The following is a 27873-nucleotide window of genomic DNA, read 5'->3' on the forward strand; positions in this document are numbered from 1 at the left end:
CTTCAAATGAAAATGTATGAAATAATCACTTTTTGTAAACACCAATGATTTCAATAGGAGTTGTAGTATGCAGGAGATTTATCTAATAGGAAGATTCTGAAATAAAAGTGTTTTCTAAGAGGAAGCTTTGTTTTCGAAATTTTTATTTGGATGCAATAATAATAGTAATAAATACAGGAAATATGAGTGTTGAGAATTTTAGTACATTCAAGAACCGTAAAAGTAGGACATCCTTCATCCAAACGAAAACTTTTGATCAACTTTCCTTGACCAGAAGTGGGATGTTAATTGTAGCTGGTCTTAAATCTGATCGCTGTAATAAGGTGTAATGGTGTGTTATAGGAGTACTCAACACCTAAAAATCACGCTTAGTCATCTAAAATATTACCTTAAAGGCGTCTTTAGCGTTCCCCGTACCACTATAGTCAATCATCAAAATTCCAAGCCGGTCTTTTTTCGCCACACCTTCAATTCTGCCTATCTGATAAAAAAAATACATTTCTTTATTAATGTCACCTTCGAAATACTACAAATCAACGACTTCAAAAAAAAAAACAAAGACTTCAAAAAGAACAGAAAACTCACATTCAAAACTATAACCTCCTCTGGTTCAACAATTGCATAAACGGGTGTGACGCGATAGAGCGAATTATCTGAGCAGGTGATTTTGATGGCCAGTCGGGCTAAAAATTTAGAGTAGGGTGGGATTATAGTAGGATGGGATTATATGTAGGTGGAGATTCTAAGAATAACCAAGTTCCCATACAAGCATATAAGTAAAAGGTTGAAATAATCTCAAACGTTCATACTTTCGAGCCGGCAAATTTTTTTGAATATATTTGGGTTCGAATATTCGGTGAGTTGCAGTAGTGGGTCGCAATCGAATGTTGTATCTGATGTTACGGAACATTCGAAAAACCCCATTATCATCGGATGATCAAATATTCGAAACTATTATTTGGCATTCGGTGATCTTTGAAATCTAGGTTGGAAGAGTTGGTCATCTACCCAAACCAGATATTTTTTGGATCTGAATTTTCTGGATTTTTTGGATTTGAAAGTGTTCCACGTTTGAATCTTCAAATGCGCTTGTCGAATGTCATCCATACAAGCAGAAGAAAATAGTTTCGAAAATAATCCTTTGTTCTTCCTTTGTTTTTCTGCCTTACGCCATCATTATTTACTTCGTAAACTAGAAAACCGAAAAGTTCCGGAATTTTGGTATATACCCTGGAAATTTACTGAAAATTTGAGCTGTCCTGGGTAATTTTTTTCGAACACATATTTGATATGCGCATAACTGTTATCAATTTACGTGAACATTTGTAGTGCTTTTCCGAATCCATAAAACTATTATATCGATAAGTTTTGACTGCAAGGAAAATACAATGTAAACACATATTGTTACAACCCCATCAACAAAAATCCTATTCTAATCACATGTGGACGACTCATTATGTTTTTGATCTAATCTACTCAAAAAAAAGCCTGTTTCAATCTACTTCATAGATTGAAACAGCTTCTTTTTTCATTCTTTTTTGGCAGAAAGCCTAATCAACCGGTCTTCTAACCAACACTCACATATTTCTGTGAATACGTGAATACGTAGGGAAGGGTATAGTCGGTAAGAGGTTCGGCTGCAATTATGCAGTCAGAGGTTCGTAAACCTAGAGCTTAACTAACTATTCTTTCATCCATACTGGATGGAGAAGTTGGTAGCTGACTTGTCTAGGACGACAATAACACTGTTACATCGGTTGACCCCGCAAGTAATTGTATAGGCCAAAGCGTGTCCATAGAGCCTTGAAACGATTCCAAATTGAAGACGAAAGCTTTGGCACATCTGCACCCATAAAGTATTAGTTAACAACATTAAGAAACTAACATTTATCTATAATGCAGGCTATGAATGGTTTCTTTCTTGCTCCGTTAGTTCTACTGAATTCTGAAGCAAAATGATGGTCAGAAATCACGATTATTTTGTTTTTTCTTCGAGAATCCCACCAGAAAAGAATAGCCAATGAACAGAAAGAAAATGCTAAATTAAAGTCAAGATTTCGCAACTTTCAAACGCAGTGAGGCATGTGTATTCCTTCAAAAACATTAGTGAAGGAGAAATGTACATCTGCAGCGATATCAACCATTATTCGCATTTTTCTTTGTCTGCTTTCTGATTGGGGGCCAGTTTTCGATTGAAATTCTAACAAAGGCGAAATTATCGATTTGGAAGTCGCAGCATGCGCGTTGTGCACATAACTAAGTCGAAAGAAACACTTTCGTTCCATTGGTGATAACATAAACAAGAAATTAAAATTACTGCAATCTTAAGATTCAAAAATGCTTCCTAGATTTCCATGCTTAGGATATCATACATATCATATAATACAATGTTTTGGAACCATAACTATTCCTTTGCCGATTTTTTCTTTTTGTTTCTCTTATCCGCAGAGTAAGTTCTTCTGTAACATTTCTGAATGAGAAGTGATCGGCGCTTCTTATTTGCTTCTGAAATTTTTGTTTGCTTGTTCGCTTTCAATCATCGGCTTTTCTAGAAGACAATCGCTGAGACCAGTGATAATAGAGTCAAAGCGGGCTTTGTTCGGCTTATAATAGCGGAAGCAGAGACATATGGAGATATATGGGAACTCATCTTTGAATATAACCTCTGAAGAATCGAGCCTCTTTCTTTTTTGAGCCATCCCAGTGCTATTTGTTAGCTTAGCTCTTCAAAAAAAATCAAACCTACTTTTGCTCATATTTGTGATATTATGCATGCTGAGACCTCCTTCGGCACTAAAATGAGCTGTGCGTGGTGAAATACTAACGGCCGACTTCAGATGACAGCAGCATGTGCAGCCAGGTTCACGATCTCTGCAAATCTCTACGGAAAACTCGGATGCACAACATTTCCCGTACAAAAACTTCATACCTAGTCGAGCAACGTGCTGATCTTGCTGTCCTCATCACATATTCCATGTCTGACAATGCGATAGCTGAAAGTGAACGAACACTTTCCCGAAACGAAGTATTGCTGGAACACGGAAACACGCCCACAAAGAAATGGACTTGTGGGCTAAAATCGAGAGAAGAAGGGCAAATATAAGCCAAGAGACTGCATAATTTGTCATTCTCTGGCTGCACCGGGAAAGGTCGGTTTTTGCAGGAATAAACTTCACGTCTTCAATTTTCTTCGAAGAGAAACGCAACAAATTATGGTCCCTAATGTCACCTGGAAAGCTATGTATCCTAGAAATCAATAAAGAAATAATAACAAAGGAATAATTCTTTCAAAAAAGTCTTTTCTGGAAAAAAAGCACTCGCCTAGGGAATAGACAAGCAATTTCTTCTCACCTTTTCGTAAATGCAGTACGTCTACTCTTTATTTCTGACGCATGGCCTATTTTTTACGTTGGAAAATCTCAGCACTTCATTCTTAAGATTCAATACGCAAATCTAATTCCTATAAATTTGTTTATGAACAAAAACTGGGATAGTCTGCATTATCGATTTTTCTTGATCTAGATTATTAGTAGTAGATAACAGTGAGACAGCGCTTTGATGAAAATAAGAGGGAAGAATGGAAAAAAAAGAGTAGTAGGATGAAACCGAGGACTGGAGAGAACCCTATAAAGGAAAAGGTCGCGACAACTAACAGCAAACCAATTATGGATAACGTACATATCTGGGTAGAGAAGTGCTTATAGGATTAATCTCAAAATCCTACACATTCCAGAAGTTAAAATTTATACCTGGATTTATACTCGTTTCCTCACATGTAAAAGCCAGCTCGTCGTTGAGAAGCCGAACATGTGAAGCACGCGACAATTCTGGTTAAATTTACTCCACCATTCCACATTTTAAGACTTAGAGACAGCGGAAAATTGTTCGAAAACTAAGTAGTCGTTTGTGCCGGAAGTAGCGCGCAAATTTCCCGAACACACTGGATCTCATTGAAATTGATCCATAATAAGACTGGGTGGAAATAATCGGTGCAATTACGTAGGGGCATGTTGGAGCAGACCGAACAATATAAAGTCTGCAAAACTTCAATTTTTTTGCGGAGATTTTCCAGAAACTCATGAAATTCCTTCTAAGAAATCTGATGGTAAATGATTTTTCTTACGGGAAATTTCATAAATACTGTAATTGTTCATACACAACAAAAACAGAAAATTACATTATGTTATTGAACTGAAGCAGAATTCCCGCTCTATTTTCTGCCTATATTCCTTTTCGTAATGTGTGTAGTAGAGACAAAACAACATGAAACAAGGTGCAGTTGCGCTCGAAGAGATGCGGTAGAGCGTAGCTGTTAGGATCGAGTAAGGACCCTTTCTACCGCCGTTGCTGTAGTTCGCACCAGTTCGATGGTCCCATCTCGATTCTAAAAGCTATCTGTAGCGCGTCTCTTGGAGCGTAAGCACTTACGAAACTCCACCCTCCTTAATGTCGTTTTGACGCGACTATAGTTCAGGTCGTCCTTTTCTTTACAAAAGGCGAAGCGTTTTCTCACGAAATTTGTTCTCCGACTCCAAAACGAATAGCATGGGAAAACTTTTAGAATTTATCCTGAACAATGTGGGAAGAAAAGGTGTTAATATATCTTGAAAATTTCGAGTATCATTATCCCTGTGCGCAACGTTGAAAGACTGTTGAATATTGAAGCAAAGTTCAAACGCACTCCTTGTTGGCGTCAACCGACTCTCAGCTGACGTCGTTTGATGGAAATTTCTGTAAAAGTAGCAAAGAAAGCCACAGAAAGTGTTTATTTTTAAGATGTCAAAACCCGTCTTTAAGGGACACGGAATGAAGATTCCAAAAACTGAATGAAAGGAAGCTGGTAAATTTTGGGTTCTACTATTTCCACATTACAATATTTCAAGCCATAGTATTTTTGAGGACGCTAAAATATTTTCAGTTTTGAGAACAGAACGTCGGAAGCATTAAGATAACATTAGATTCTCTAAAAATCAGGTATGATTCTGCCGCTTAAAAGGTTTCCTCATTAGAAGTTATAAATTTCTAAAATGGAAAAACTGAAAAAAAAATTAAGTTTGAAAAGAAAAGAATGACCTTTGTTATATAGTTTTATTCATTTTTCTTTGTATGATAAGGAAAAAAAGTCCCAAAACGTGTTCGTGAGCCATGAAGTAAAGAGAAAGAGAGAGTGAGATGAAAAGGAGAAAAGAAGGAAGGAAATAAGAAATAGAGAAAGAAAGGGAAAGAGGGAGCGGCACGGTGAGTGAGCGAGATTAGCACAAGTAAAAAAAAAACTACGTTTTTCAGCGTTGGATTTCTCCCGAAATGACTAGTTTACTTCTAAGAAAAAAAAGCTGCAAAGAACACGAACACAGAAACTGGAAACTGCTCCTCATGCAAAGAATTAATACAAGAAGCCTCGTCAAATAGGTGTTTGGTAGACAGTTGATACATTCAAAAAGTTAACACTTGTATGTGATGCAAAATAGAAATCTGCGAGTGCATTTTGATCAGGTAAAAATAATAGCAAAAACACCCTGTTTCTGCGATGAAACGTGACACCTGTCAAAATAATGGAAAGCAACAAAAACAACAACAACAGAACAACAAAAGTTCAGAAACTAGAAGATTATTGATGTATAACTTACCCTCAGAATGTAGAGATTGAACTATGAGCGATTTTTAATAAACGCGGCGAAATTTTGCAAGAATTCTTACTGGCTTCCGCAGATTCTAGTTGGCTTGGTCTTGACTGCGCTCTGTTTAGACTGCTGTGATTGTCCCTTTGAGGATCATGAAAGTTGTTGATGTCCCTTGTTTAAAGACTTGCCCAAGATCCCAATGTGCTGCTTCGGCCTTGAACCAGGTTGGTTGTGCAACTTTGATCTATAGACAGATTGACTAATACTCGGTGTTTTAGATTGGCGAAACAAATGTCTTTAAACAATACATCACCTTCTGTAGCAGGACAAACGGCAAGTTTTACGTGTTATCCATTACAGAAGGACTGCACCAGATCTCACTGGCAATAAATTGAGTGCAAATTTCTTTGAAGCAATTATTTCCTTTTTCTTTTGTTCAAGCAAGGTATGTTTTCTTCTTTTTGTACAACATAGACGCATGTAAATAAATAAAGAGATCAATGAAAAACTCCACACTTTGAAGAAATGAGTTCTCAATGGACAACGTTGCTAAAATGATGCAGAACTACATGCGTTATCCACGAAGGATAGTCACAATCTGAAATATTGTACGCAATTTCACGCCGATTCGTCACTTTTGTCCGTAGAAAAACTCAGAAATAATGTCTACTAGGTCAATTGGATTAGTGCGTTCGCGCTCCCTATCGTGAAGCCGCTGTAGTAGTAAAGCGCAAGGAAGAACAACAAGTAGTGATCAATATTGCAAGCCGTCCCGGTGGAATACTTCTTGCATGGGGAACGCTTGATTGTCTGCGCTGCTCTGAATGTTATCTTTATTTTCTTCTACTCTAGCTCTTCGTGATGCCGTGTGTCGGATTCCAAGTTGTAATTTCGCAATATAAAATTCCTGAGCAAAACGAAGAAGGAAAAAAATGGTTAGAAGACTGAAACAAAAAAGAGCGGAGATTCGGAAAGAATTTGAAGGAAAAAAGGAAACAAAAGGGTGAACTTTCAGTGCACATGTACAAGCTGTGATTTCCTGAAAACTATATGGTGAAGAGTAAGCCAATCACAGAGGAACTTCATATAAATGGAGGAATGGAACTCTAGTTGGGAAAACTTGGTCTGCCCGAAGAGAAGGTACCAACGTTACTTCCTCCAGTTGGAAAATAAAGCTGTTGACATTTCGAAGTTTGATAGCTTTGTTATCCTTCTTCAAGTCCGTCATATAGACAACAAATCTACACACAGAGCTCAATGGAACTCTAAAAATTTCGTGTTAATATTATCATTATACTATTATTATTATCATTATCAACTCTATATTTGCAAGCATTCAAAAGATCCGAACCCCATCCGTAAATATAAGTTGGAAGATCTATCTGGTTTTTTCTCAACCTATAGTGTAGAAAATTATTATTTTCAATCTTACGCAAGTACCGTCGATCACAGACGTGAACACAAAAATAAAAGAAGCTAAAGGCTCTTTGGTTGGATACCATTATTTCCTTATTCGTTTATCCATTTATTTAAGTGTTTCATTCGCCCTATTTCACAATTCTATTCTCCACAGGATCAAGGACAACACGGAGATTGTGTAGGCTACTCCACATACAGACCTGTATGATGGTTTCCTTTACCTTTTCCACCCTCTACCCATTCAAACATCAATCTTTTTTTCAAATTTCTCTCTTTTCAACTTTCGGAACCACTCAACTAGAGGCCCTTCTTACTTACTGAAGTGTTAATTTACTGGGAGCTGAGCATAATCAGAAATCTGTCGAAGTAGTAAAAGGAAGCAAGAAATGAGGCTTCCGTTACATATATTAAAGTCAAGGTCAATTCGTTTATAAGATAACTATTCACGAGATAATGTTGCAAGCAAACTGCATTTAAAAATTAATTAGCGCTAGTTCCTAGTTTTGTCCGTCTCTGCAAAGAACGTCCACGAGTTGATGTGGACAAGTAGCGCCCGTTCGCACTAACATGAATAAACCCAGCATCACGGGGGAGAAATGGACTTGTAGCTCCCTCCAATTCTGATCACTGCCTGGGCTAAACCTCCGAGATTTTTGCATGTATGTCACCATTCTTGTATAAGTACTTGCAGATTCTACCAACAGACTTCATTAAAGGATAAAGTTCGTGGCGTTAATCAATCCGCTTGGGATACGCCCCCACGTTCACTTCAATTCAGAATCATTTGAGGTTTACGAACGTGTAACATGGACTATACAATGACTTGCGGTGGCTAGCCGATGTGTCAAGTCAGTGTTTTTATCCTCCCAGACAAGTTTGGTGTCAATTTTTTGACTCCGGAGGAATGAAGGGCTTGGTGGACACTGGGGCAGATTCGTACCTCGATCGATCGTGCAGGAAGCGGAACCTCTAACTGCTGCACTACACCCACCCCATACACTTCATTACTTCGATAAATAAGCTATTTTGATGTTAGAGCTTGAAAATGATTCTCATAGAGCTAGCTAGTGGAACATGGACAATTCTTTTCCTTGGTTGGGCACTCGCAATCAACATTGCTAGGAAATGAAATAAATTCGTCCTTTTTCCAAAGTTTGTAATATTTCTTAAAATTTGTTTCGCATGGTATAAACATCGAAAGAAATATAGCTAGTTGTTGCGTACCACGTCCTGTGCAACTGACCGAGCAAACATAAATATAAGTAGCAAATATAAGTATCGTTAGGTCCCTCGCTCATCTCTGAAGTCTGATTGAGACTAGTATCGGTCCCACCTCGAGCGCATCCGATTACATAATTCCACCGGATTTCAGGTTATTTTCCGCCGACTTTAGCTGTATGCCTCTTAAAAGTGATAAGTGAGAAAAGTGTGGTTGTGCTGTTTATTACTAAGTCTGAGCGTTCTACTCCTTCAATCCGGATATCTGCAGACTTTACTGAGAATTAAGCAGAAAAGTGAAATTAGTACCTATCATTGGCTCCTGTCCTGGCCTATGTGTGGCTCGGCCGGTGATAAGGCGTGTCTTTTCGGAATTAGTAGATTTCTTCAATTCGATGGACATCTATAAACATGCACATATTTTTTGGTGTTAAAGGTACCATCGCTAGAAGTAGAATTCAGGAAAAGGAAAACATAAATGTTCTGATAAAAGTGGTAGTCGACATAAAAAGAGACACGTTTAACGCGATTACCAAAGAACTCCATACAATTTCAAGCCTTTTTTTTTACTATGAAAAGGAAAGGTTTGTAGGGAGTGAGACGCTTCTAGAAACTAGGTAGAGGCCTAGAGCAATGAAAAATAATACGAGAAGTGATTCGAATAAGAAATGAGCCGTGGAAGTAATCTGATTAGGGGTCCTAGCTGCCAACTGGTAGTAAGAAGTAAAGCAACCAATTGCTCTATTCCCAGCATAACGAATATTTTCATAAATCTCGTCATGAGGTCTCTATTTTTGTTAAGAGGTGGCGCAAACAGTACCTGCTGTTTTTTGGGAGATTTAATTTGTTTGGCAAGATAGTTTGCATCAAGTTCATGGTGTCTGATCAAAAGATTATTTTAACTTATTTTACTAATTATTACTATTACTTACTAATTATTTTAACCCCTCATTTCACAAAAAAAGAAAAAGAAAGTCATTGGCACTTTTCGCGTAGAAAGAATTCTTACCAAAAACTCAAATTTTTAAGTTTGATTTGGGATAGGGATTTTTTTGTTATTTATATAATTATTTTAAGTAAAATACCCTCCTCTATGCCTACGCTTTCCTATCTACAAGCATTTAGGGTTTTAGATAAGGGACCACATAAAAGAGTATATAAATTACCCAGTGCGTTCTTAACTAAGACGTGCTTTAGAGTGAGCTGTTTAAACAAATCATGTGTTTTTCTAGTCAAATGTCAATTCGAGTATCATCGAATACTTGAACGTATGAAATCATTACAAATAGTTTCAAGTCAATAGTAATAACAATGTAGCAACAACTGTATTAAGTTAAATGTAATGGTTACATATCAAACTGTATCACTTCACATCTCGAAAGACTTCCAAACGCACTCAAAAATGACTGAGAACAAAAACTAATAGATACCGGTACTAGTTCGTAGATGAAAAAAAAAATAATATTGAGATTCGACACGATTTTAGCCGTGGTACCTCACCAGCACGCAACTCACAGTATGTCCTTGCAGAGCATTCATTAAAGCTTACGAGGATTTGCTAGCATACACGTAAATCAAGAAAAGAACAGAGACTATTACCAAATTAGATTAATGGAAATTTGTGAAAAAAAATATAAAATCCGGAAGGGGATTCATTCTAATGGTGAGAAACAACAACAGCGTTCCGGAAGTGGTGCGCGACTGCAGACTTAGCTAGTGCCCGAGAAGATTTAGCTGATGACTTAGCTAGTGCCTGAGATGATAGCTACCGCTTTTCTCCTTTTCCTAAAGAGTTGCGACCAGTAACCGGAAATTAACCAGAAACTTCTAGCCCTCATTTAGCATTAAAAATGTAAACTGCAAAAGTTTTGTGGGAGATATTGTCTAAAGCCAAGAAAAGATCCCGGAAAAGTACAGTCAACAAAGTGGTCTACACCATACCAAAAAATCTATACTAGCATAGTATAGTATTTTGATCAATTACTTACTTAATCAGCGGGCTGATGTCATCACCTGATGCGATTACCCGCATCTTCGTCGAGGTGTGCCACCCTCGAACATAGCTCTGCCCATCTTCTCGATCTTATGCGAGAGTTTGCAAAGAATCAATCCATTCTTCGCTATTCTATATTCACGTCTCGCCTCAACTGCCTCAAACTTCACGTCTCGCCTCAGCTGCCTATCCAAGCCAAGTGTCCTCGGACCCTCTTTCACCACCTCAGATCAGAAGTTTCGTATTCGGCCCCTTCCAGCTTACACCCGACGAACTCCTCAGAACTCGTTTAACGAGGCGATTCGCTGGTCCTTTCAGTATATTACTAAAAACCCGAAGACAATTTTCTGTAGCCATTTTCGATGGCGGTACGGTTAATATGTTGCACGTGCTATCCGGTACATCCCATTGATTTCCGACTAAAGATACTCATTGTGGCGTACCCTAGGCCAAAAGTAGCGAGGCAGTCGTATAACTTGCTTCCCTTCCATGCAATCCACTCGCTTCATGACCGTAGACGGTGCTTCCCAAGTATCCGATCCGAACGTTATGACGGAGCAAATTAGAAAGTGGAATCGCAGCTTGACTTCGTTGGTGAAGGGAATCGACCACAGACACTTCATTGAGGAGTTAAATGCAGAAACGACCTTAGCGCATCTTTGTTGAATATCTCTCTCGTAGTTGCCGTTGTTCTTCAGCATACAGCCCAGTTAACAGAACTCATCGAGAAGTTCTATCGGTTGTCCGTACACACTAATTCCAGTTCGAAGTCTCGAAGAGATCCAGATCTGCTCGCATTTTATCAGGACGTAGAAGTACTCCATAAGCTGGCGCTAAAACAATGTCGACAGGGCTCTGATCGACTGTTCTTCGCATAATATAATCAATGACGAAGTTGAACAAGAAGGGTCCTGCCACTGCCCTCTGTCTTACTCCAGTTACCGTCCTCGAACGGTGTTGTATACCCAGCTGGTGTTCGAACTGAAGCATTAATTCGTTGATTGGTGTCATCAGGACGTCAGCACCTTTTTGCAATGTAGTTATAGTTAGTACAGGTTATATACCTCGTACGTTCCCAATGCGATTGCAACAATTTATTGCATTATATTACATTGTATTACTTTAACTTTTTTTATTGATTCAATTTGTTCTTTTAGTTCTTTTTATTATAACGAATTTTTGGATAAGCGGCTATACTAGAAAAAGAGATATGAGGAGGCCGTTTTCGGAAGAATTTTTTTCCAATTACACGCTTGATCCTGGGTATTGTATGTGGGTTGCGATGATTCGAAACGATCCGAAAAGCTTGCCTATCAATTTGCAACTCTGTCTGCAAGCAAGGCGGCGGAAATTCAGTGAGAAATGATCTAAATCCCTCGTAATCTCTGTTACGCTAACGCTTGAATAATTATTAAATAATGTCTAGACCTGAGCTGTGCTTTTTCTGCTGTCTACGGTTGCTCACTCAGCTCAAAGTGCGCTTTCTTTCGTCTTCGTCGATGGGAAAGTTGTATTCTTCGAGTTGTCCTTCAATATGTGTGGCAACTTGTCACGGGTCCCGTGAAGAATTGCACTCACAAGTGTAGCTGAGGTGAAGAGTCGATCATCTAATTATGCAATTTAAAGGCATCACGCCACGTATCTGGGGCGGTGCGGGTTTCAGGTGGATTAAACGAGTTCGATTGGACCGCGAAAACCTTGTGCACGCAACGCATTTTCGGACCGTTTTTTTGTGGCAGCTAGGAAGAAATGCACGAATCACTCTCCTCCCCATAATCTACGATCCCGTATAGGCATAACCCACCTAAAATCCGCTCCACTCCAGATTCGTGAGGTGATGCCTTGAATGAGATTTAAATCAGTATAATACCCTATCCTCTTTCTATTTAGCTTTCTTCAAATGGAATGTAATCAAATTCAAAACTTCACCTTACGGACGATAGTCTATGTCACCCTTCACATAAGTTTCTCAGACAATATCGCCGCCTGAATGGGATAGGGACGGCAACCGCAAAATCAGTAGGTTTGCCACAAACCTGCCCCTCCCACCTGCCGGTCCATTACTTCCTAATCAAGACCCACAAGCTCTCTGCTGCCGAATTTAGTTCAAACAACTAAGGGGTTTCAAGGTTAGGCCTACCATTAACATCTATCATTAACATTAACACCGACAGAATATCTTGGTTCTTTAACACTATCCTCAGCCAGCTACTTCAATACGTTCCCGCTCATCTCTCAAACACAAAAATGTTCATAGAACGCCTTCATAACACCTGTTCATAGATCAAAGCGCGACTTGATGGAGATAGTGCCATCAAATTCTTCGATATAACTTCGCTCTACACCAACGTCTCCACCAATGCTGCTCTGCAAGCGGCATCAGAGTTGCTTCTTGAACACCAGGGGACCCTTAACATGGGTTTGCGATATAGCAAGTAATGATGCTACTAAGCGAAAGTGTGAGATGTTCCGTATTTCGCTGGTCTGGGCAATACTATAGGTAGATTAAAGGTTTGGCCATGGGACAAAGACTTGCTCCTACATTAGCCGTTGCTTTCATGTCTAAGGTGGAAAAAGCCCCTACTGGAACGCAAATCTTTATTTCACTGCCGATACATAGATGATTGTTGCATTGCATATGTCCAACGCAAGCTGAAATGGACACTTGCTTTCATCTCTTAAAGACATCACCCCACGAATCTGGGGTGGTACGCATTTCCAGTGGAGTATTCGTATACGGGATCGTAGATTATTGAGAGGAAGATGATTCCGTTCATTTCCTCCTAATTGCCGTAGAAAACGGCCCGGAAGATAGCTTGAGGGTTCCGGCGCGCTATTTTCTACAACGAGCTCAATTGGAGCGCTCCAGCCTTGTGCACGCGCCGCATCTTCCGGGCCGTTTTTTACGGCATTTAGAAGGAAATGGACGGAATCACCCTTCTCTCCATAATCTACGATTCCGTATACGAATACTCTACCTGAAATCTGTACCACCTCAGACTCGTGGGGTGATGCCTTGTAAACAATCCCGGTACATAAAGTTCACGAAGGAAAAACATAAACACAATTGGCTGCCGTTTGCCGTCAACGTCAAGGTTCATTTGTGTAGGGGAAATTGGAAAACAAAATGGTATCGAAAACCGAGTTATAAGAATTCACTACCAATCGGCGTACCCCTGGAGAACCAAAAAGTCAGCCATTGAAAATATGTTTAAGATAGCTGCTGCAACGGTTTCATCTGAGATTCAAGCTCGTATTCCCTCCATAAACATGGCTAACCACATTGCTCAGTCCAATGAGTACCAAGCAAAGGTTTCTCATTCAAATCAGAGCCATATAACTGAGCGGCAGTGCCGCATGGTAGAACAAACAACAAATATCCCCTTTTGCCTTCCTTTTATTTCGGATAACATTAGCAATGCAGTGAATGGGAGACATGGTGATTGCGTGGTATTGGGAGTTATCTAATCTAAGTTATCTAATCAGTTATGTGGAGCTGAGAACATTGGCAAAACAGGAAGACCACAATGTACCCGCGTCAAGGAGCACCTAGAAGGACTCATAAAATCAAAAACATCAACCCCTTTAGGTGCTCATCGCAGACAGTGTCATGACAACACCCCTTTCAAGATAGCTGTCACGATTTTTTTTCTGGCGCGAAAAACATTGGAAACGTTTTATATCATGGCCAAAACTTCAATCATGAATTGTAATGAAGAATGCATGGGTGACCTCTAGCTGGCTCCATATCAAGACCTTTGCGGGTTTCGACCGACGGACTCAGAGACAGGGGCATCGTTACTAGTTACTACTAGCGGCGCAACTTTCCGGCCACCAAGGTGAGCGCCATGGAGGTCTGCTTTTCTAATGTTGTCTTTGAATAACCTGTTTGCTAAGTCATATCTTGTGGAATGACGGGCGTTTGAGAGATTTGAGATATTAAATTACATGTGTCCTTGATTTTCCGAGCTCTGAAGAAGGCGACGACGCCGGAACCTTAGCCAGAATGAAGATGAATAACAATCTTGGTGGTGCTCAAAAAGTAGTGCACAATCAACTTTATTTATTTTTTCGATAAACCACCTATTAATCTATTGCTTATAAATGATCTTACAGTTGAAACTTTTCATTTCAAACATCATACAATTATTTATTTACATATTCTATTATTTTTCAATGCTGAAATATTCTATATGAAATGTAACCCGAAACATATTCCGCTATTTTTTAATTTCTTCACGAACAGATCCAAAATTTTATTTCTTTTCTCTTGCACTACTTTTTTTGATTCCATGTAAGATTTCACTAAAACTCATTTCTAATCTAACCTTCTAATAATAATAGTGAAGTATCACTTGTATTACATAGTTTCTTTGATTTTAATAAGCTTCTTAATATATCTATATCTTATTTCCATGAAACCATCATTGATAAGTGATTGATTATCGTTTATTTATCATCGTTCTTGTGAGTATATATGGAGATACAAAAATCGAGAAGATAGGAAGCAACTTGGACTAAGAAGATGGAAAGAATACGTTAGAACGCAAGACAAATGGCAAAAACTATGAATAAATAAGAGGAAAATGATAGTGCGTTATACGTTTTCATGCATTATAAAAATCACAGTTTTGAGCTGCTTGAGAAATTTCAAACTTAGGAAGTGAAATGCTCTAAATGTCAAAGTGTTCCTTTAAAAATCTTTCGACACCACTTCGAATCTCGTTTCTTTTTGTGTTGTCTATACCACAAGTGTTTTTATCCATTTTTTCTCCCCTTTTTGTTTCCAACTACTTCTTTAAAAATAATCTCGGTCCGAGTGAAAACGTTTATTTATCAATGATTTATGGTTTTAACCAAATTCCAAAATGAGTTGAGATATAGTAAGGTCAAAAGGACATGAAGCATGATGGGAATGCATACGCGGCCTCTCTCTAGGCTGTGCGGTGGAGGGTGGCGGTTAGGAGTGTACTGGAATAGCGTACCCTTGCTGGCACCACCCATCGCTGCAGTTTGTGATGGTCCCTCCTTGGTCCAAACTGCTGCCTCCTCCGCGCCGTTTGGATCGCGTTCGCAAATGCAGCGTATTTCATGTCGTTTTGGCCCGACTATAGTCAGAAACCTTGTTATTTATTCAATATAAGATTAAAAGCATCATACCACGAATCTGACGGGGTGAGGGCAGAAGCTGGATATGAACTTATAGATTGCGGGACCAAGGGTGGCTCCGCTCATCTCTCCCTAATCGTCCTAAAAAACTGCGTGGGAACCGTTTCAGTACGAGGAACGTTAGAACGCTCCTCTATGTACACTTTCTGGTCCCCTCAGCAACCTATTCGTAGGTTTCACTCTTCAATGGGCAGTCAAGGAGAACTCATTGATTTCCACCGCTGCGCAGCTGGATGCGACGAGTGTACAAGGGTGGCGCAACTGAAATCGTCGTGAAAAACGGAGTCTTTTTTTACTTCGATTAGGGAGAGATGAGCGGAACCTCTCCTGATCCCGCAATCCACGACCTAGTACAGAGTTTGTCCATCGGAAATCCATACCACGTAGGATTCGTGGGGTAATGCCTTTAAGGAACAGAACTAAACCATTATTTTAGAGATCCAGAAGTCTGTAAAGAGTAGAAAAATCCAAAGATGACATTCGGAGCACTATCTTTTCACTTCTGATATCAAAGTTTTATAATCCTAAGCTATTGATTTCTCTTAGAAATGAGCGAAGGTTTTTTCTCGGTGTGAGTAAATTTTTGTGCAGTCATCTGCATTTTATAGCCGACATATGCTATGTGTTTGTGCTGGTAAGCAGTATACAACAAAAATTTCAATAAACATAAATGAATAAACCAAATGGTGAGGAAATGATGGCAGTAAGAATAGGAATTATTCTCCTATAGAAAAAGAAAAGAAAAAGGGGCACGGCTTTTAAAAAGCTGGAACAATGCATTAAAAAATCTTTAATTAGGGCTGTAGCTGTTATTAATTGTAAATTCCTCGTATTCGTCTAAACGGTTGTCTGCGGCTCGATTGGCAATGCTGAAGATAGATAGATCGAGAAGAATATAAGAAGGAACATCTTTAGATGTCACCATGTGTGAAGGTTAAAAACGGAGATGAAGAACAATAGGTAGTCAGACGAAGAGAGATCAAAATTTTTCCTTCGCATGATTATCTGGACTTTTTTCTATGCATAAGTTCTTTAGAACACAAATCCAGAGAACTTTAATTCCTACAACGATGTCGATAACAACTGAAATAAGACATTCTCCTAAAAGCAGCAAATATCATATCTCTACATAGTTTTATGTTAAACTCGAGTACTGGACAAGACAGGAATTATAGTTGGGTTTGAGGAAAATTTAAGATCAATCAAAAAGATTTGAGAAAAGTTGAAGCTAGAGTGCTGAAGCAAGCTAGAGTGTGTAGGTAGTTGGGTAGGTGCATATTCTCGATGGTGCTCGATTCCGAAAGTGCGTCGTCCTTGCTATCGGGTTCATCTATAGCCAATTTACGGATGAGAGCCCGAGGAAAAAAACGCAGATACAGCTATTGCGGACGCATCAGCCCCTACTTTCAGCTCTAGTGGATGAACGTATGGATGAAGTAGTTTCTAGGTATAAGAAACAGGAGTAAAAGAGAAAAACCTTATGCACTGGAAAACAGAGAAGTTTCTAATGTTGTATGTTAGCCGAGAAAACAAAATACCAGCATACAAGCATGGTCTAAAAGAAGAAAAGTGAGTGAGTCAGGGGCGGAAACCGCACGAACAATTGACAAGTACACACATCGAAAATGTTTGGAGGGGGGAAAGTGACTTAGGCGGGCAATAATTGCCGACGTGTGTAGATGTCTGAGCCGTGGTGAAAAGAATGACTCTATACATAAACGAGAGGAGCAGGGAAGAAGTTGACGCGTACGAGAGCGCTTGCATCCATCCGTTTCCTTGAAAAGTCCAACTTTACGGTGGCGTTTCGGCAAAAGAAGAGTGAACTGTGAAGAGTGTGAGTCTTTAGAAAATTATTCCAAACAAAATACAAAAATAAAACCAAAGAAAACATTTCCGAAGAGATGAACAAGAATCGCATTCGTTTTAGAGTCAGAAAGTGCACTACAGCGGATTACAATTTCGGATGAAAGGTTCCACAAAAAAATGTCAGAAGTTTGAATTTTCCCCAAATCTAAGACGTTTCATTTATAACCCAATTCGGTCTGAAGAGATCCTGCTTTTCCTGGATCGCTCAATCAAATTTCAAAGATTTCATTGTGATTTCAATTGTGCGCTTTTGTCGAAGACCTTTAGCTAAGTGGGAGTTTCCTAACGTTGAAAACTACAGAGAACAACTGAAACTTAAGGATTTTAACATTATTAGTTGGTTGTTGATCGCAATAAGCTCCCAATCGTGGTTGTTTTTCTGACTGGTTTGGCACTTGCATTCCTTTCTTTTTTTCAAAACTAAAAACAGTCAAAATAATATATCAGTTGTTGAGTGTGAGAATTATGAAAACTGAAGGAAAAATTTAACCGTAGGGAAAAAGGATGAAGGGACAACATCATCGAGAACCTGAATGGAAACTAGACATGAAATCTAGGGACTTGGCGGTACCAATGGAAGTCAACAATGCAATAATAGATTTACTCACTAATCTCTTTGTTCAGCATAATTTAGTGTGGAAGAGGAGAAGATGTTGGATGAGATACTACAACGAGTCAAATACGAAGGTGGGCGGAGCCATTAAAGGTGCAACCAATGAGGAAATCGCTCTCTTGCAACTTAGTAAACTGCACTTTTAAGTGGCTCAGTTTGGAGTGAATTTCAAATTAACCGAGTAAGAATAAGTAAGCTAACAAGAGTACTCCACTGTGAATTTTCTCAAGAAGGTAAAAAAAAGCCATAGTTAAATTTTCAAGTTAATACCGAGAACTACATTGCACAACACTCGCTGCAAGCACTACACCAGTCAAAGAACCCTCGGCTGCATTTTGTATTCATTGGGTTCTGAATCCAAGAATGACTTGCAAGTGTCAGGAGAAAGTGATGGGGAGTGCAAAGCCTCTCCATCAGCGAAAGCATTTGTTTCCTCGGCGATTTCTCCTATTTCTCTCCGATAAATTGTCTGTCATGGCCGCGAGTAAAACCATTTGCACTTAATAATCGTTGCTGAGAGCATTTATACCTCCGGCTTTATTAGGTTGCCTGAAGGCTTATTTTTATGGAGTAATAGGATAAAATAAGTGAGTATAAAAAGAATAGAATTGGTCAGTCAATTTTAATCATTAATTGAGATAAGTTCTTGAAGAGTGTTGTAGACACCGCTAACAATACGATAGATGCTCCAGTTACAATTCTTGGACAAATAATAGGCATCACGCGACTTCCTACAAAGGCAAACAAAAACAGTTTTTGTAAAGCCATGCTGTGTTTCCACTCTCTTGGATATTAACTTTTCCTGAGTGGAAATGAACTGCATGAATAAGTAGATTTAGCAAGCAATGCTAAATGGGAGGTTCAAATTATAGTGAATAATGATAAATAAATAACGGTAAGCTTTAAGGTAGCACCTCAAGTCAATCAAATCAATTCATCTCGAATGATTTTGATGCACTTCATAAATAAAAATCTGCTTAAACAAGTACATGGTCATAAATAGAGCAAAAATCCATATAATTTGGAAGGAACTTCTGTTGTGAGTGTGAGACATTTTGATACTGAAATACTGAAATTTTCTGTACTTTCTTGTTGTTAAGCAGAAAGTAAGCGCACTACTGATAGCGGAGCCAAAACTCTCCAGAGACCTCCATGGGTTCGTCTGAAGAATGAGTAACAGCCATCCATGCTAATATATTTGTTGGTGTTTGTGTTGGTTTAGCTCCATTATCATATCTTGGACATGGATCGATCAAAGTGATGAAATTGAGCACTCAAAAGCAAATTAGATGAACCTTGACCTGAAATAAAAGATAAAGTGCACCGCTTTGATCAGTTCCTATGGAGGCGCGTTTATGCGGCGACTTCGATTCGGACCACTCGAGGTTTGTTTACAAACGCGTAGGCCATCTTACAATAACTTATGGGACGAACCGGCGTGTCAAATCAGTGTTTTTATCCTCCTAGATAATCTGCTACCAATTCGGCGACCTCGGAAGGATCAAAAACTTAGTGTGCACCAGGGCAGTTTCGAACCATCGATCATTCAGTAAGAACCGAATTTCTTGCCGACACGGTGCACCCACAATAAATGTTGAGTTCGCCTGTATCACCTCTGCTCCTGTGGTTCATCGATTTGCTCGACTCGGTACTAGTAATACTACCATTTGTCCCGATCGTGTGCAAGGATTGTCTTAAGCGTCCTCGTCTCGCGAGGGACTCGCTAACGCAGGACTGAATTTTGAATCCCCTCTTTCACTTGCATAAAATTGGATATTATTAGCATCCCTTTCAATTGTGTGTTCCATGACGCTAACCGCATTTTCCTCCTGCATGCAAACTGCTCAGATTTCTGAAGAGTAGATAAGAGCAGGTAGAACTGTTGTGTTGAAATAGGTGAGCATGGAGGCGGATGTTCTTGATCTTCTTCACTACATCCTCGATGTTCTTGTATAATCCCCAAGTCGCTCGTTTCTCATCCAGCTCGGAGGTCATGTCGTTCATTTTGTTAACTTCCTGATTCAGATATACATATCTAGATCAAATGGATAAGCTTATTCCGTTAGGCGTGAATAAGGCATCGAAAACCTGTCCACGTCTCATGAAAATCGTCTTGTCCAGGTTTAGCTCGAGGCCAATCTTAACACACGTTTCGTAAAATCTGAACATAATCCGTTTCGCCTGATTGATGCTTATGTTATCAGAAGGATGTCATCAGCGAAGCGCACATGGTTTAAATCAAGGTCAACTTCAACTTTCATGTTATTCTATTCCAATAATCGCACCGCGTTCTCGGAAGTGGCACTGAATATTTTGTGTGAGATTGTGTCACCCTGACGAATCCCTCTCTTCACGTCGATTGTAACGATATTGTAGAATGGGGGAAAATTGTGGTCGTGAAGTTGCTATATCTTTGTGTGTGGAGTTGGGACGCCTTTGCCAAGGCCTCCATGAGAGATTCTATGTCAGCTGAATCGAATGTTTTCTCCAAGCCGATGATAGTGAAACACAGCGGCGGCATCTCTTCTACTCTCGCGATACATCTACGAATTTTGAAACGGCGTGTATATGGTCAATCGTGCTAAACTCTTTTCAAAACCCTGCTTGCTCGTCTGGTTATTCCATCATCTAATGTTGATCTAGATGTCGGTAATGACCTTCTCCATTCCCCTTTTCGATGTCGAAATTGCTCCATCTGGGTATCGGAGAGCATTTATTTTTCTTTTACGATTGAGAAAGTTCAGGTGGACGTAGCCAATAGTCTCATCCGTCACTGCTTCTCCAGCCACCCGTCACTGCTTGATTGCACCCTTCACTTTCTCAACCGTCACTGCTTGATTGCAAACTTTATGGCTGGACCAACAACATGAAGGATACAAGGATGTGATAAGTTAGACTTGAGAACGGAAACAGGGAGTACGTCTCCTGAATCCACCTGCATCTCAGGCAAGCAACAAGGTCGCTTTTGATCGGCGTTTAGGATCCCACCGTCACTGCGGGTCGGTTGTGATCCCTCTAATGAGAGAAATTCATGGAAATATTGACTTACTTGGCCGCCTGACGCAGTTATCCGGATCTTCTTTGAGGCGTGCCGTCGTTGAACTTAACTCTGCCCAACCACAACACTCCGAGCGATCCAAACGTGTTATCAAACAGGAAATGTTTGGGAGTTTAATCCAACAAAATAGTGTTTTTCCTCCAGAGATTGGTACTAGATCTATTTGGGTTGGCGATGTGCTGGACGACAGCACCTTTCTAAATTATCTGGTCAGGGGTTGGAAGAGGTGCGGGTTCTCTCTGTTGCGACATGCGAATGTTTTATTCTTAACTTGTAAATTTTCGAACCATTATTTCGGTCAAACCTAGCTTTTTGGCGATTAATAATACAGAAGACTAATTCAGAATGTCTTGAATTAAAGTGCACATTAAATCGTACATTTTTTTCCTAGGATTACGGTTAATCCCTCTAGAACTTCGTCCGTTCAACATTAGAAATGTGTACCCTTAAAAGTCTCTTATGTTCCTCTGATCATCTTTCCATTCCACACAGCGCTAAACTGTCCCATGACATAAAATACGTCAGTTGTCGCTGGTCTCCTAGGAACAGAAAAGAGCAGTCACATCATTGAAGAAATGCCCAACTGCTGCTGTCAAAGCAAAGATGCTTAAAGATAATTGTTTCCGTGCGGGCGGAAACAGAAGCGACGGAACACTATTGTTTGACGGCAATTACAATGAGCTCTTTGATCTGTTTACCTAAGGACACACTAATGGCGAGCACCAACTGTTCTTATTGCTGTTAATACTCCACACTCATAGAAAGACAAATAAAAACCGGCAGAAAGAACCCTGCCATTTGCATTTATTCGTGGTGTAAATCTTTTACGAAAGCTACTTTTAGAAGCTGGGATATGCCACTTTTCCCGAAAAGGGAGATAAAAGGTGGTGAATAATGCGAAATTTTATAGGCGTTGCCTTGGCGAAAATCCAATCTACTGAGCATTAAAAAAATTGACGTGAATTGTTCTATCATCGTTCATGATTAAAAGTAGAAATATCTTCATAAGGGTGTTCATGGAGCTTCAGCCGTTTTAGAACAGCTGCGAATCCGAGTGTTGCAAGGTCTTTGTATCACGTTTGCAAGTAGAAAATCTAATGCAGGTATCGGGCCCATATGTGAAGAGTTCTGACTCAGATACTGCAGCAAGCTAACGAAAAGCTGTTTCTTGCTATTAGCGACGAGTAGAGATAAAAGGGTGACAGCGTTAAACTTTTAGCTCATCATCAAACTTATAGAACAGCTATCCACCAAGGAAATCATAATCACAAGAGTTTTTCAGGATTGTTTGCATTGTGGTGAGAAATGAAATATTGAGAAACTCTTTAAGTCTGCACACGCAGTAACTTAGCATTGCAACTTTCCTAATGTTTTAAATTTGCTTCAAAGCGAATAACACAGCAAAAATATCGAATTCGAATTATTTTACAGAAATCGCTCACTTCCTTCAAGTCACCCTAAAAAGGGCGCTGGAACTGCTTTAGTTCCTACGAGGTAAGGTGCGTTAGGAGGGGCACCCTTGCACACGCTTCGGTTCCCTCAACAGCCCAGTCATTAATTTTACTTGAATAGACTAGTGTGAAGACATCACTGATCGCCGATCGCTAGCACATGCGATGGTGACGCATTCTAAGTGAAATTGTCGGAAAGTACTATGCTTTCCACGCTGTTTTTCACGGCGATTAGGGAAGGGTGTGCGGAGCCACGCCGATTTTCGCAATCTGCAACCTGAACTAGGCTTTTGTTATGGTGTCCTCATCGTGATAGGCTGCCTTCAAACTCTCCTCTGCGGAAAATAATGTTTCTGCTTTTCGTTTTGAGTAATTTTTTGTAATACAATTCTTGTAATAATAACAACAATAGTAAATATATGATGCTAGATTAGTCTTCTACTTCTTTTCAGTAATTCTTTCAATGGGGCTGTTCAAGGTATTTTTTGGAAAAAAAAGTTTCCTTTCTTTTGTCAGGATATTTCAATAATTTCAATAGTCTCCTCCACTTCAATTTCCTATAATGTTGCACACCTTCGAAACGGGATCCTTCTCCTTCGTCAAAAAACGGCCTGGAACCGCCGTATTTTGGTTTGCGTTAGTCGTGTTAAATAGTTTTTTTTTTTCGCTTTTTTGAGTTCCTCGAACGATTGATTGTTTAGAAGGAACACCGCATAGCTTTCATCAATCTACTTATAAAAACAAAGTGCTCCACATTAAATTCGCTGCCAAAACAGTATTTTGCGGTAAGAAACCATTTATATGACGTCAGACGTAATAGTATCTTTGATGTGCAATAACACTCAAAGTAATGATAAAAGCTAAAAGGCAGCTGATATGCCAATATTTTTTATGGATAACATGTGAAATAAATGAGATAAGCCCGTTTCAGTTCTTTGGGTAGGATTAGGGATTATGTTGGCTATCAAAAACTAATTTTGTAAAACTTCATTGTTATGGTAAAATGGCATGAGGATCCTGCATGTGTCTCAATCCTGCTGCTCTTTTCATCACTATACGTTGTAAATCAGCGCTGGTTTGTGATTTTTTGATAGAAAAAGGGGTTCCGCGCCAAGTTTGAGGGTCTTAGTGGGCTGCACTTTGGAAGAACTCGACTCAGCTTAAGGTGATAGCTTTTGTTTGAACTGAACTCGTAATTGTCCTAGAACCAGATTGTAAAACGCGACATAACTATTCTTTTGAACCACTGTCTCCAGATGTTGCAGCGAATATTTACAGAATGTTTGTAAGTTGTTGAACAAGCTCGGGACTTATTCAGAAGAATTTTTATCAATTATTCGCCTTGCATGTCTATCTCACCTTAGACAGAGACTCATAATTTCCTCATAATAACGGAAGCAAATCGCTCATATCTGCACGATTTGCTTAAGTTGTTTCCTCTCCCTCTCTCTCCGTTCTTTAGAAGTGCTAATATTTGAGAAGAAGATCCTTCGTGCCGAAATACGACTTAGTCACACGATGGAAAAGAGCATCTGCTATCGGCAACGAAGGAGAAAAGACATCCATGACAATTGCTTACCCGAGGACTCCTTGTCCCTAGGTGACTGGGACATTGAGAAGGACCCAAACGCAGATTACCAGATGCTGCTCAAAGGATTACGAGCCTGTAAAAACTTGGATCGACCTTGAACACCACCAAGGATTGATTGTTGGAGAGAAGAACGCCTTTGAGGCTTGATCCGAATGATTCGCACATAGAGCGGTTAGTAGCAAACACTAGCTGCAGAAAAGCGTTGCAGGCGGATCTTTCAAAATACAGAGAGAAGAAGATTCTGGAAGCAACACAAAGAGAACGAGTCTGAAGAAGTGACGCCGGGATCTCCGCGAATATAATATTGCGTAGGCAGCCTTGCTGAGCGAAGATGGGATTCGCACCTAACCTCGTCGTGAGATGGAAATCATTACGGAGAGTTTCTACTCAAACCTTTTCCTTTCATCAACTCCTGTGTCAAGGTTGATCATCCGCACTGGTGAAGCTCAACCAAGGATTCTCCCTTCGGAAGTACGAGTCTCTATCAAGAGCATGAAACCTGGCACAGCCCCCGAACCTGATTTTATATCAGGAGAATTTCTTCGGGTGGGTGGCTATCCGCTTCATGTAATCTTAGCAGTGCAAATGACATCCTACCTTCAGAAAGAAAGGATCTCAGACCAGTGAAAACCTTGGGAACTGTTCTTATACGTGACCGTAAGAAAGGTGACCGAGAGGACCTTCGGAAGTACCGTCCGACAAGCTTGCTGAGCGTGTTACACGAAGTATTCCCCTAGATCATGCTCACGCTCATATCTAGGACGTTGGATGAGTCCCGAGGGAAATCAAGAACAAGCTGGATTCCGTCAAGGTTTCAGCTGCTTGGGCCATATTTCGAAGGTCATAGAGGTTTACCGCGAATAGCGCCCCCCTAGTTCTGATCTTCGTCGACTAGGAGAAAGCCTTCGACAGCGTAGAAACGAATGCAATAGTGTCAGCGCTGGTCGATCAAGGTGTGGACGCGAAAATCGTGGGAACTTCGTCATGCGTATACCTCGGACGTTCTATGAATATGGAAAACGACTTGAAGGAAGAGCTGAATAAAAAGATGAGAGCAGCATGGGCAGCATTCGCATCCGTCATGGAAGCTACGAACCAACTGACGGACCAAGATCTACGTGCCCATCTGTTTTCCATCTTTGTTACGCAGCGGAGACGTGCGCAGACATCGCTGTCCACGTCTCCGCTGCGTAACAAAGATGGAAACTACTCACTACCCAGAGATGTCTTCTAAAGTTTAACCGGCGCACACAACATCTAGCCGGGCTTTGCAGCTCCGACTTAAGAGCAATGTCCCGTCTTCGGGACCCAGCGGAATATATATGGAAAGCAAAACATAGATGGGCCAGTCACACTATGAGAAGAATCGATGATAGATAGACTAAAAGAACGCGAGAATGGGTCTCAAGAGATGCTAAACTCCCTTGAGGGAGACCGCCGACGAGATGGGCTGATGTGTTCGCTACACGGATGGAGCGGCTGGGAGCTCAGCTGGATAAGGCTCACGGACCTCGTCAACGTCACCCTGAAAACACGAAGCGTGAGAACGTATTGGATGACAGGGGAACGAAACGACTGAAAAGGATTCTGGGGCCCGCACGTCCAGTGAAGGCTGAGAATCTAAGTATCTAAGTAAGTATCAAGGTAATTAAAGAATTGGTGCCAAGTCTTTCAGGTGTTCCGAATGTTTTTATTCTTTACCGTACTGGAAAACATTAATAACAAAACAACAGCTCTCTAAAGGCACTGCGAAAAGCGGTGATAGAAAGTAAAGTCGTTCCAAAAAGAAAAGTGAACATGTCATATTCGTAATCAGTATCACGATGAAAGCCGCTAATTTTTTTGTGGAAGGTTCCAAAAAAGTGACTTGAGTGAACTTTTATCTCTAAATCTTATCTAAAAATTTCACTTGAAAATGCAAAGTTTGGAGGGTCACGCTGCCCTTTATAAATTTTAGGAACTTCATCACTGGAAAACCCAATAAGTGTCCTTCTGGATTACATGAAAAAGTTCCATGCAAGAAAGGATGATAACGTAAACTTGGGGTGAAGAGGTGAAAGTAGCGAAGTGCATCGAATATAGCACAGAATTCTTTAAAATTCTCTACGAACAAGTGAAAAAATGAAAAAAAAACAAACAGGGAGCGGCTTTGAAATGAATCCACTTCAATTCAGCAATTCCTCTTTAAAGCACCATTTTCTATCATTTACAGTCTAACAGAAAAGAGGAAACAATTGTTTTCCTCTTTCAGAGAATAATGTCAGAGGGCTACATTTTAAGAGACGATGTGGAAAGAAAGTTCCCTGCAGAATTCAACTAGTAGAGCTTATAGAAAGCCCAGTATTTTCTGGGGTCCTTTCAGCTTTGAAAACGATCTTGTAATCTATTCTAGCCAAAAAAAAAACGAAGCGAAAAAAAACAATGGAGCATTTGCACGAGAGAAATAGTAGGAAAAAGGTACAGAAGGAACTCTTGACACACAATATTTGAGTAAATATATGAGATAATTAAAGACAGAAATGGAAGATAGGAAATAACAACATGTATTTCATTCTAGCCCTTTTTTTCAAGAAAAATGCAAAAAACGCAAAAGGTATATGCAAGTATAAAAACACGAGAGGGTATATTACACTCCAATTTTTGCAAGTATAAAAAATAAACAAGATGCCGCTCTGTCTCACCTTCATCGACTTGAAGAATGCATTCGACTCAGTTGAGACGGAAGCGGTCATGGAAGCCCTAGACAACCAAGGCGTCCCTACTCAGTACATAAAGGTACTTCGAGAGTTGTACAGTAAGTTCACGGCCGGAATTTCGCCAATCTACAAGAATATCATCATTGACATGAAGAGTGGGGTCCGATATACTATGATACTACCTCACCCAAAATATTCACAGCCACCCTCGAGAACGTTTTAATGGGACGACATGGGAGTGAAGGTTGATGGTCGGCAGCTACACCATTTGCGCTTTGCTGATGACATTGTGCTGATAACATCAGCCAAGCGGAACGAATGCTGACCGAATTTGACGAAACATGTGAATGCATCGGTCTTCAGCTGAATCTGCAAAAGACGATATTCATGCGCAACGGATGGGTCTCGGATGCCCCATTCAAGCTCATCGGAACAAACATGTCCGAGTGCACCAGCTGCGTTTATCTGGGTCGAGAATTAAACATAATGAACGACCTGACCTCCAAGCAGGGCAGGAAGAGACGAGCGGCTTGGAGAGCGTTTAAGAGCATCAAGGATGTAGTGAAGAAGACCAGGAAGCCGGCTCCATGCTCACCTCTTCAACACCACCGTACTTCCTGCTTTGACCTACGCTCCGGAAACTTGGGCATTTCGCAAGCAGGAAGAAAACGCGGTGAGCGTCATTGAGAGAGTGATGCTGGGAGCATCCCGCTTTACTCAAGTGAGGTACGGGATTCGAAGTTCTCTCCTACGTCAGCGATCGAAGATTAGAGACGCCGCCGCGTTTGCCAAGGAAAGTAAAATAAGGTGGGCCAGACATGTAATGCGCTTTAACGACAACCGTTGGATCAGAGCCGTGAGCGACTGGGTTCCCCACAATATTAAGCGCACTACAGGAAGACTGCCGACCCGATGGTCAGATTTCTTCACGAAGTCCTTCAAAGAAGATTACGAAGCTCTTCGTGTCCCACTCGAAAGGAGGAAGGCGACTCTAGCACGCGATCGGGACAAATGGAAGAATTACTTGCGTCCGCTCGACCCGTTCGAAGATCAACGGCAGTCAGCGTGATCAAGATGATCAAGGTGATAAAAAATAAGGAAGATGTATGGGTAAAGGAATGTAGCAAAATATGTCATATTAAAATTTTTCAAAGAAAAAGTCATGCTATGTAATAACG

The 27873-nt window shown here is 40.2% G+C and overlaps 4 protein-coding genes across 6 annotated transcripts; 2 read left to right on the forward strand and 2 right to left on the reverse strand.

Moving 5' to 3' along the window:
* Window positions 1–256: 256 nt before the first annotated feature.
* Window positions 257–26731, reverse strand: RB195_012514 (uncharacterized protein; the record flags this gene model as incomplete). Of its 2 annotated transcripts, none has more annotated exons than XM_064194411.1 (7): window positions 257–313; window positions 389–481; window positions 586–683; window positions 2747–2871; window positions 2930–2993; window positions 8568–8661; window positions 26681–26731. In XM_064194411.1, the coding sequence occupies 7 exons, from the start codon at window positions 26729–26731 to the stop codon at window positions 257–259; spliced, it is 582 nt and encodes a 193-aa protein (XP_064051994.1). The 2 variants fall into 2 exon arrangements, with proteins under 2 accessions (XP_064051994.1, XP_064051995.1); XM_064194412.1 differs by lacking the exon at window positions 26681–26731 and adding an exon at window positions 10695–10952.
* On the reverse strand, window positions 11005–11262 carry RB195_012515 (uncharacterized protein; the record flags this gene model as incomplete). Its single annotated transcript, XM_064194413.1, has 1 exon — window positions 11005–11262. One exon carries the CDS (start codon window positions 11260–11262, stop codon window positions 11005–11007), a length of 258 nt encoding a protein of 85 aa, XP_064051996.1.
* Window positions 24360–25631, forward strand: RB195_012516 (uncharacterized protein; the record flags this gene model as incomplete). The annotated part of the gene is made up of 3 exons (XM_064194414.1): window positions 24360–24545; window positions 24895–25117; window positions 25429–25631. 3 exons carry the CDS (start codon window positions 24360–24362, stop codon window positions 25629–25631), a joined length of 612 nt encoding a protein of 203 aa, XP_064051997.1.
* Window positions 26664–27764, forward strand: RB195_012517 (uncharacterized protein; the record flags this gene model as incomplete). Of its 2 annotated transcripts, XM_064194416.1 has the most annotated exons (3): window positions 26664–26774; window positions 27059–27368; window positions 27592–27764. In XM_064194416.1, 3 exons carry the CDS (start codon window positions 26664–26666, stop codon window positions 27762–27764), a joined length of 594 nt encoding a protein of 197 aa, XP_064051998.1. The 2 variants fall into 2 exon arrangements, with proteins under 2 accessions (XP_064051998.1, XP_064051999.1); XM_064194415.1 differs by lacking the exons at window positions 26664–26774; window positions 27592–27764 and having other exon boundaries at window positions 27014–27382.
* Window positions 27765–27873: the final 109 nt, after the last annotated feature.

The sequence above is a fragment of the Necator americanus genome, chromosome III (genome assembly GCF_031761385.1).
Source record: "Necator americanus strain Aroian chromosome III, whole genome shotgun sequence".
Taxonomy (NCBI): Eukaryota; Metazoa; Nematoda; class Chromadorea; order Rhabditida; family Ancylostomatidae; genus Necator; species Necator americanus.